Here is a 10,926-nt window from a genome sequence, read left to right on the forward strand (position 1 = left end):
AATTTTATTTCCACAGGAGCCATGAGACATAACGGAAAGAGCTTTTGTTTTGGAGTAAGAAGACGCTGGCTATCAAGTGATCTAGGCATGTTTGTGACTCTGTTGCTTGCAAGCGCCTAAATCCTTGGACCCTATTTTCTTTCCAGGCCACGGTGGCTTTCAGTTCAGTTCAGTTCAGTCTCTCAGTCGTGTCCGACTCTTTGTGACCCCATGAATCGCAGCATGCCAGGCCTCCCTGTCCATCACCAACTCCCAGAGTTCACTCAGACTCATGTCCATCCAGTCAGTGATGCCATCCAGCCATCTCATCCTCTGTGATGAGGTGGCTTGAACCTTACCTTGAAAACTGCAAAAATATTAACTAATATGCTTCGACTTTGTGAGGATTAAATGGGACTCTGCACGTGAATGTGATTTATAAAACAACTGAAGTGCTAATTCTGAAATAACATTGGTCTCAAAAAATCTCAACAATGAAGTGCTTTCTGATAGTTGTTTGGGGTGGGGAGATAAGAGATTGCAACTGGGGGAATACTCATTCAGTAGCCATTATTACTGGTACTTTCGGTTACATCAAAAAATCAACTGTGCTGCCCCCACCAATCAACAGCATGGGACAAGTATATCATGAGGCATACTAACAGCAGGGGTACTGACTGTAAGTGACAGATACCTATGATGGCATTTAGGCCCTTAGGGCCTTTACAGTTGAAACTGTTCATTGTTCAGTAGACTATTTCTGGGCATTTTATTGATGTAAATCCAGACTTAGAGTATAAAAAAAAGCCTCCTGTCTATGGCCTAGCCCTTTCAAATCTGTATTTCTTCACATGTCACCTCTTAATTTTTTTTTTTTTTAAGAATCTCAAGAACATAGTTAAAAAGCAGCATGGCTATTTGCTCAGTCACAAAGTCTAAATCTGTGTTTATTATGTAGGCAATCCTCCCCTACTATCAATGGAAACACTGCCTGTGCAACAGCTGCTAGATGAATTCTGTAATTGGAGCCTTATAGTTTGGTATTTTGGTTTGCATTCTTTTTGAAACATGTAGTTCCAATTTGAAGCAACTCAAAGCATCAAATGCAACTACTCCCTGTAAAATTTAGAAGTCTATAAAAATTAATATTTTAAACTGTTCTACTGATGAAAACGATGCACTCGCATGCCTAGGCATGGCTAATAATAGTCATTTTATAGAGGTCATTTAGGATGTAAGGAAACAGGGTGCAATTACTACTCAGTGGTCCAGAGTCAATTTTTGTATTACATGTCTAATCATGTAACTATATATGAATGAAAATGTGGATGTACAGAGTTAACCTTCATATTTTTGGAGATGTACTTCCAAGGGTATGGACACAAATATTTCTAGGGGGTCAGTATCTTTCCAGTCTTCATCTTGTTAATACTTGGCCTGTCAATTCATCTTTTTCTAAACACAGATTGCTACTGTCAGGCGAGGGTATGGCTCCTCGGTTTTTGTCTCACAACGAAGATTTGGAGTGACGGACATTAAAGCCCCCTCTGGGAGTTACAGTTCTGGGGTCTTGGACAGGCCTTGTTATAGCTCTCAGGTCGCGAACAGACCGTGTTATAGCTCTTAGACAAATCAGTGTTACAGCTCTATTTTATTTAGAAGATAGCAGGAAAATCTATCTTCGAGGCGTGAGGGCACTTCGGTCCAAAGATGGGAAGAGAAGAGTGCCCCAGTGCGCAGGGGCAGGAGAGAGAGAGCCCTTTGGCTCCTCTTTTTATTATTACTTTTCTTCCCCCCTGGGCCTGCCATATGCAGATTTGGCTTAGTCAGGAATGCTATTCTACTTGAAGTCCTCACTCCGTCCTCGGACCTTCCTTTGACCTTCCTCTGTTCTATTTTTGTGGGCTTTTCCCTTCCTTGTCTTTTAGCACCGCCATTTTGGACTCCTTTTCCCTATTCTAATTAAAATAGCTTTTTGCCACCAATAAACTTTTATAGAAGAAGTAAGCTGGCGTTTTAAATACCTGTGGAAGATTGCTTTACTGACAGGTAGATAAAGATACATTTTTATAAAGCAGGATGATTGCCGCAGTATGGTATGCAGCCTTTTTAGAACTGCAAAGATTTAAAGAAGTGCTTTAAAAGTTTAAATCAGTTTTATTAATATATTAACGAAATGCTGCCACATTACTCTGCCCTTTGAATTGTTTTGTTTTCAGTAAACTGGTGATCAGCCAAACTTCAGACTTTTACTACTGGAAAGTATTTTGAATGAAAGTATCTACAACCAGTCACACTTCTCCTTGAAGTCAGTGGAACTCATGTGTGAGAAGGCCAGGCTTCCAGCAATCTGAGGCTCTGGAGCAAACTTCTTTGTATAAAGTTAAATGAGTCCCAGGGGGTTCTTCACTTGTGACCTTGGTAGTACTTGGTCTTGGACAAGCCTTTTCCTTCCTGTGAATGCAAGGCATGAAGGATGTTGCCACCCCCTCCTAGCTTCTCATCCCAGATCCAAACAGCTGCACTGAAAACATTTCTTGCATGGGCTATATACAGGAAGGTTCAACATGTACTTCTAAAGGGATAATTACACACCATATAAAAGAAATAAAGCAACATATAAAGTATTCCTGCTTATATGCAGCTAAAACACCCACTTAGATGGCCATCCGTGTAATACCAGGGATAAAGTTAGTAGTTATGTTACTAGACTTTATAAATGTTTTTCTCTTTGAAATATGAGCTGCCAGGCATCGCTATAATTTATTCTATTAATTCTGCAGTACCTAATACATAGGATTAATTCAGTTTCATGAAATTAGGTACCCAAAAGCCCTGTATTCATCTCATTGTAAACTCTTCTTGATTTGGCTTTGGGATCTGATCTCTTAGGTTAAACTTCCTATTTAAAATGAAAATGTAAGTTATTTACACAAAAAGAACTTGCATCAAACTAATCCTCAACAGAAATAGCAGGCAGTTTTGTGTTTTCATAACCTAAGTGTAAAACAACTAAAAAACAATGAAATGTGCTAACTTAACTTACAGCATATGGCTTTTAGTAGAATTCCAAATATAACATATGAAGTAACATGCAGATTCTGGTTTCCTGAGTTACCAGAGGGTGTTCTACTCTAGAACAAACTGGAATGAACACTGCTGACAACGCTAAAACACTCTTAAGTATGAATGCTTATCTCCATTGTCAATCCTAAGGTTCAGAACTAATACTGGAGATAAACTAGTGAGACAACCTAAAGTGCACAGTCAAGTGAAAAAGAGATCTCTAGATAATAAGTAAGTTAAACTGCCATTTAAAGTCCACCATTAAAAAAGTATGTGGCAAGTTTTAAGGAGTTAACAAAGCAAATGTCTATTTGGTATTAAAGTTTGTTACTTTCCCAAATGCATTATTTCATTAAATGAGTACACCCACATAATTTTATCTGTAGGATCTTTAAGTTAGCATATTTCTAGTTATATCCAAAGAACACAGTCAGTAAAAGAATATGCCAACTGAGAGCAAATGCCATTTTCCCTCATTAAGTAAAAATATCAGTTAAGAACAGAGCCCTTTATATCCCTAAGTGCCCTTTCAGTTAAACTTTATTAACTAGCCAACAGATCAGGCAATTAATAGGCTAGCTTTGAAAGAAACAATTCTGAACATCCAATAATTACTCGACCTATCCTTCAATCCTTGCTTATGGAATGATTCCATGCTGCTGGAATTCCTCTGGAGATGTGTGAATGTGGTTGCTTGGTGTGGGAAGCTGAGAGGCTGTTTCCTGCTTTTCCTTCTGTGTGGAATGACTGCTCGATCCTGGATATAAGAAGAACCAGGTCACACCGACTCTAGGTAGGACCTCCAGTGTTAAAAGGCAGGCAGGTGGAATAAAGAAAGTAACTCCCGGCCTGCTGCCAGCTGGAGGCAGGGACGCTGAATCCGAATCCAGAAGGATGTCCTAAGATCCAAGGACTATGGAATTGCCCTTCACCGAATCTACGCCCGCTCACAAGAGACGCAGCGGCGCCCCCAAAGGTCAGACTCCTGTTTACCTCTCGGGCGATGAACGGGCTTGGGTTCAGGCGGCCAAACCGCCGCGCTGGGTTACTCATCTCCAAAGAAACCAGCCCCTCCACGTGGCTTGGGTAGAAAGAGAGTCAATGAGAAGAACCGTTGTTTGGGATGAGTCAACCCCGCCACCAGGAGCACTACTCGGGGGAGTTGAAATAATCAGCTGCTATCCCCAGCTTTTCAGGGGCATGTTGCAGCCGAGGGGAAAGCGCTGGGGCGAGGGTGGGCTGGGGGGGAACAGCTGTCCTCCGGGTGCGACCCCCCACCCCGAGCCCCGAGCAGCGCCAACTCCCAGGTTTCAGCGAGGCGCGGCGCGCGCCGCCCCGCGTGGCCGTGATTGCGGGTTTTAATTAGGGAGGAGGCGCGCGGGGGCCGACTGGAGCAGTAAAAGTTATTGTTTTATTTGTAAAGGGGGCCTGATTCTTGCAATAGAGGCTGGTTCCTCCACCCGGGCGGGCAGCTCTCTCGTGGAGGGGCGCCCGGAGAACCCCCGTTCCGCGCGCACCCCTCTTCCTGCCGGATGCGCCAGCCCCGCGCATCCTCGGAGGGGCGGGCTCGGCCCGGAGAAGGTGCGAGAGAAGCCCCGCGGGGCTGGCCCGACCCTCTAGCCCAGGCCGACGCCTGCTCGCCCCCCCGCCTTCACTCCCCTCCCCTTCCTCCTCCTCCCGGGCGCCCTGGGCTGCGCCCACCGGCCGGCAGAGGCCACAGGAGGCATGTCGCCCAGGAAAGGGGGAGCATCCCAAGACTCGGGGTGAGCCCCGCCTTCCTGCCGGCCGGTTACGGAGGCCTGGGGAGGGGGCCCCCCGGGGTGCCCCCCACCCGTTCCTCCCGCTCACGCCCCGCAGGGTGACCCGCCGCCGAGGCCCCGACCCTCGGAGTCCTGGCCGAGGACGCGGCCGCTTTGTCTGGGCTCAAGGCGCGTCTGCGAAGCCCACCGAACCCGGAAGATCACCGAGAGCCTCGACCCCCCACCCCCAAGCCCAGCCTCAGCCTCTCCCCCTCGGGCGCCGGTTCACCACCTCCCGAAAGACCCCTTTGTCCGTCAGCAAAGCCCCAGGTCTACCCAGGGATGCCCACCCATTCACCCCCGCCCCCTCTCCCCCGAGTCCTTCTCTGACAATCGAGCCAGGCTGAAGGTTCAAGCCACCCCTTCCCAGTGTTAAGGACCTCACAGAGTTCGGGGACCCCCCTCCCCGAATAGCCCATTTGGAGATTTATTGAGGCATAACGACCATCCCGCACATGCCTCTTTGGCTTTTTCTTTCTCTTCCAGTCCCCTTCGACTGTACTTCTGTGTTAATTTTCTATCAAAGAACAGCGTCTTCTGTACAGATAAGCCGGCTTTTTGTTCACTTAAATTCTCATTACTTAGGGAAGAGCAGAAATATTAAGAAATGGAGTGCGTTAAGTTTAGTGTGTGTGTGTGTGTGTGTGTGTGTGTGTGTGTGTGTGAGTGCGCGCGCGCGTGTACACACGTTTTAGCTGTCCTGTGCCCCCGCCTCCCCGCCCCAGCGTGCAAGGGTTCTATCTTCGTCCTCATCTTCAGGGAAAAGAAAAACCAGGCTGGCATCTCTGCCAGTTTGGAGTTTCCGATAGCGACAGCAGACACCTCCGGATGAGGCAGGATTTCCGAAACAGGACTTCGAGCAGAGTTGACAACCAGGGGTCACATCCTCAGAAAGAAAAAAAGAACGTTTCCAAGCTATGTAAGCAACACAAAGTTGCAACCACCTCCTGGGTAAACTTCAAAGTCACAGAGGCTGGGGAGAGGGAGGAAGGAAGTGTGATATTTAGAGAACTGACTAGGGTGGAGGAAGATTCTGAACTCATCTAGACAAACTAAAGAAAAAGCAGAAATCTAGTCTGTGTGAAGTAGAACCCAGTTTCCAAAACTGTAACCATGACGCCCATGCATTTGACCCACGGACAGCAAAGAAGCAAGTATCACTGGTTGACCTGGAGTTTCTAACTCAAATGATGATACACAGATCTACTCGACGCCAAACAACAACAACAACAACAAAAACCAACACACAATTGTAAAGAGGAGACGCATTTCCTACTTTCTGGGCTTTAACTTCAGCCTTTCAGGAAGCCAGTTTCTGCTGGTACCTCCCTTTAGAGCTAGCACAGAGAAGGAAGGAAGGGCAATAAAGACATTTGGACCGAGTTCTGCCCTGGGACTAAAAAGGGCAAGGGTGCCCGTTCTTTGTTGACACTCTGCGGGGACTTCTTTGGCTTGCGAGCCCCGGCAGCAAGGCAGCTGTCACTATCACCGCGCAGGGCAAGTTGAACTCCTACTGAGAACCCGCCGTGGAGAAATCACACACCTCAACAACATCCTTTGTTATTTACTTCACGAGACTAAGCGCTCACAGGCGGACCCCACCGCTAACACGACCCCAACGCTCACTCGACCGCTTCTATTCACATCTCATTCGCGGCTGGACTTTTTGTCAGATCCTAGAATGAAGCTTTGCATTTACCCGATGAGTTGCGTCTCCTGGTGCTCCTCGGTCCGTGCCATCTCTTTTGTCTTATAAAAGATCAGGAGCAGACTGATGGTGCAGATCGTCCACCGCTTCCTGATGGAGCGCATCTTGGGTGCCCGGGAAACTCCTGGTGGCCCCAGCTCCCTCACCTCCTCTTCATAGAAAGATTCCGTTCGGGGGAGAGGTAGTCGCGGGGCGGGGGGGCAAGATCTGTAAAAGCCGAGGAGACCGTGGAGCCGGAATCTCCCCAGCTGGTCTCGAGGGTCCTCTGCGGCCGAGCTCCGGCTGGTACCCGAGCGCTGCGCGGGGCGCTCTCTCTCGCGGTTCCCTCCAGCTCGGCCCGGGTCGGTCCAGCGCCTCCTCCCTGGGGCTTCGGTTCCTTTGCAGGAGAGACACCTTGTGCATTGGAGGTGGCGGCCGCTTCTGCAGCGGGGTTCGGGGGCGTCACTGGCCCTTCCCTTTTTGCTAGCATGGAAATGATGAGCAAAGCCAGCCAATCACGGCGCCGAGGGGGCGGAGGCTGCTGTTGCCTTCGGTCTCCGGCTGCTGCTTGCAGAGTAACGTCGCCGGCATTGCCTGCGCGGTGCGTAGAGAGGAAGCTCGCGAGCTCAGTCTTGTACATACACAATCGCGCTCACACACACACACACACACACACACACTCATACGCACGCACCAGTGCTCGCACACCGTGGGAAGAGAGCGGCGCCCGAGGAAAAAGTCAGCTCGTCCTCTCGGGACAGTAAAGCTTGAGCTCGATCTGGGGACCAGGGCGCACATAGATAGTCTTCTCCGCTTCCGCGTGGAGAAGACCCCGCGGCTGGGGACACAGATCGGAGACGCGATCTGAGAGCTGAGGGTGGCTAGCAAGAGGGGTAGCCGCTTCCAGGCGTCTTTGCTAAATATACACCCTCGCGCGCGCACACAGGCCAAACGCAGGGCCTCCAGAGGGGAGTGAATGGGGGGCGGGAGGAGGAGGGGTTTGGAGGACGTTTGATGTGCTGGGCGCCGCTCCATCCCGAAAGGAAAAACACGCGCGCAAGAGCGGATCTCCCACTCCGGGTGGGTGGTGGATGACCAGCCCAGCTCAGAATCTGGCAAGGAACCAGTGAGATGGCAGAGGTGTCATCGGGGACTTGATGGATATTTAGGAGGGTCGATCGCTGCCATTTGAAAACTCCTCACGCAGAAGTCAAGGAAACTCCAATCCCACTTTAACTTTCAGAGTCTGAGAAAAGCAGAATCTCCTTTTTAAAACGCAGGTAGACTTACACACACACACAACCATACACGCATACACACATGCACACACCCAGAAGAAAGAAGGGAGGAGAGGAGAAATGAAGGAAGGGAGGGAGGAAGAAGGGGGAAAAGGAAAAACAGCAAGCTTTTCTCTCAAAGTCGTAGTAAATTGTATTCAGCCTAATTCTCACCCTCTCTTTCCCTCCACTGTTTGTTTGTTTGACTTCTACTGTATTGGTGGCGGGAGCACTTTTTCTTTCCTAGTCTTAGTTAGAGTCCCTCTCCAACTCTTGGGTCCCCTAGCCTCAGCCAGAGAGAAGCTTGCAACTTAGTTTGCCTTGGTTTGTTTTTTGCATGGTGTGAGTATAGTGGAGGTGCGTGAGGGAGTCAGTCCTAAAGTGAGACAGTGCCTGGAAGCCAGAATTTCCCCCATCTATCTGAGCAGGATCCAGACCCTCTGCTTTTGGTCCTTCCCCCTGAGCCTCTCTCAATTCTATTTCTCTTCCTTTGGGTTCAGCAATGGCTCCAGCTGTCATCCGCCCTTGGCCGCTAGGCCTTCCACCCCCCTGAACTTAGAAATGGTGAGGTTCACTGCCAGTCCTCTGCTGGAGGGGAGCAATACTGGCAAAAACTTCTAGTCCCTTGACAGCGTAAAATAACAAGGATAACAGCCAACACCTTTGCTTAAAAACTTGGGATCCCTGGCGATGTTTGCCATTCTTCACCTAAGATGTAGAAAATTAAGAACCACTCAGGTCTCCAGCCTCCTATTCACAGCAGAGTGAAAGGAAGTTGGGTCTAAAAAGCTCAAAGGAGCAAGTAATTATGAACCTTTATTGACACTACAAGTGGCCCACTGGGAACCTTTCGAGTTTATTGATGTCTCGGGAAATCCCGCTTGCATTAATGCAGCTTGAACACAGTTCCTTCTCACTAGCAGAAACTGCAAGAATAAACAGCTTCTTATTTAAGTGAGAAGGGTGCCTGGATGCAGAGGAAGTGGGCAATGCATGGTTAGGATGTGAGCTAAGTTAACTTCTGATGTTTAAGCAGTAAACAAACATATTCTGAATTCCAAATAAAACACTATTTGCTGCTGCTGACAGTGTAATATATATAATTTAATTAAATTCATCCAACATTTCTTAAGCAATTCCTATGGACCAGAAAATGCCTTCAGTTCAGTTCAGTTCAGTTCAGTAGCTCAGTGGTGTCCGACTCATTGCAACACCATGAATTGCAGCAAACCAGGCCTCCCTGTACATCGCCAACACCTGCAGTTTACCCAAACTCATGTCCATCGAGTTGGTGATGCCATCCAGCCATCTCATTCTCTGTCGACCCCTTCTCCTCCTGCCCCCAATCCCTCCCAGAATAAAGGTCTTTTCCAATTAGTCAGCTCTTTGCATGAGATGGCCAAAGTACTGCAGTCTCAACTTCAGCGCCACTCCTTCCAATGAACACCCAGGACTGATATCCTTTAGGATGGACTGGTTGGATCTCCTTGCAGTCCAAGACTCTCAAGAGTCTTCTCCAACATCACACTTCAAAAGCATCCATTCCTCGGTGCTCCACTTTCTTCACAGTCCAACTCTCACATCCATACATGACCACAGGAAAAATTATAGCCTTGTCTAGACGGGCCTTTGTTGGCAAAGTAACGTCTCTGCTTTGCAATATGCCATCTAGGTTGGTCATAACTTTCCTTCCAAGGAGTAAGCGTCTTTTAATTTCATGGCTGCAGTCACCATCTGCAGTGATTCTGGAGCCCAGAAAAATAAAGTCTGCACTGTTTCTACTGTTTCCCCATCTATTTCCCATGAAGTGATGGGACCAGATGCCATAATGTTAGTCTTCTGAATGTTAAACTTTAAGCCAACTTTTTCACTCTCCTCTTTCACTTTCATCAAGAAGCTTTTTAGTTCCTCTTCACTTTCTGCCATAAGGGTGGTGTCATCTGCATATCTGAGGTTATTGAGATTTCTCCAGGCAATCTTGATTCCAGCTTGTGCTTCTTCCAGCCCAGCACTTCTCATGATGTACTCTGCATAGAAGTTAAATAAGCAGGGTGACAATATACAGCCTTGACGTACTCCTTTTCCTATTTGGAACCAGTCTGTTGTTCCACATCCAGTTCTAACTGTTGCTTCCTGGCCTGCATATAGGTTTCTCAAGAGGCAGGTCAGGTGGTCTGGTATTCCCATCTCTTTCAGAATTTTCCACAGTTTATTGTGATCCACACAGTCAAAGGCTTTGGCATAGTCAATAAAGCAGAAATAGATGTTTTTCTGGAACTGTCTTGCTTTTTTCCATGATCCAGTGGATGTTGGCAATTTGATCTCTGGTTCCTCTGCCTTTTCTAAAACCAGCTTGAACATCTGGAAGTTAAGGGTTCATGTATTGCTGAAGCCTGGCTTGGAGAATTTTGAGCATTACTTTACTAGCGTGTGAGATGAGTGCAATTGTGTGGTAGTTTGAGCATTCTTTGGCATTGCCTTTCTTTGGAATTGGAATGAAAACTGACCTTTTCCAGTCCTGTGGCCACTGCTGAGTTTTCCAAATTTGCTGGCATATTGAGTGCAGCACTTTCACAGCATCATCTTTCAGGATTTGAAATAGCTCAACTGGAATTCCATCACCTCCACTAGCTTTGTTCGTAGTGATGTTTTCTAAGTCTCACTTGACTTCACATTCCAGGATGTCTGGCTCTATATGAGTGAGCACACCATCGTGATTATCTGGGTTATCAAGATCTTTATTGTACAGTTCTTCTGTGTATTCTTGCCACCTCTTCTTAATATCTTCTGCCTCTGTTAGGTCCATACCATTTCTGTCCTTTATCGAGTCCATCTTTGCATGAATAATTCCCTTGGTATCTCTACTTTTCTCGAAGAGATCTCTAGTCTTGCCCATTCTGTTGTTTTCGTCTATTTCCTTGCACTGGTCACTGAGGAAGTCTTTCTTATCTCTCCTTGCTATTCTTTGGAACTTTCAGATGCTTATATATTTCTTTTTCTCGTTTGCTCTTCACTTCTCTTCTTTTCGCAGGTATTTATATGGCCTTCTCAGACAGCTATTTTGCTTCTTTGCCTTTCTTTCCCATGGGGATGGTCTTGATCTCTGTCTCCTGTACAA

General features: G+C 47.3%; 1 protein-coding gene across 1 annotated transcript in view; it reads right to left on the reverse strand.

Moving 5' to 3' along the window:
• The window catches only part of ST8SIA4 (ST8 alpha-N-acetyl-neuraminide alpha-2,8-sialyltransferase 4), a 106,552-nt gene extending 99,083 nt beyond the window's left edge, over nucleotides 1-7,469 (reverse strand). Inside the window, exon 1 of the mRNA XM_069590186.1 lies at nucleotides 6,544-7,469. Within this exon, the coding sequence (XP_069446287.1) occupies nucleotides 6,544-6,656 (113 nt within the window). The 5' untranslated portion in view covers nucleotides 6,657-7,469. The remainder of the gene's footprint in view (nucleotides 1-6,543) is intronic.
• Between the last annotated feature and the right edge of the window lie 3,457 nt (nucleotides 7,470-10,926).

Source organism: Ovis canadensis, chromosome 5, assembly GCF_042477335.2.
Source record: "Ovis canadensis isolate MfBH-ARS-UI-01 breed Bighorn chromosome 5, ARS-UI_OviCan_v2, whole genome shotgun sequence".
Taxonomy (NCBI): Eukaryota; Metazoa; Chordata; class Mammalia; order Artiodactyla; family Bovidae; genus Ovis; species Ovis canadensis.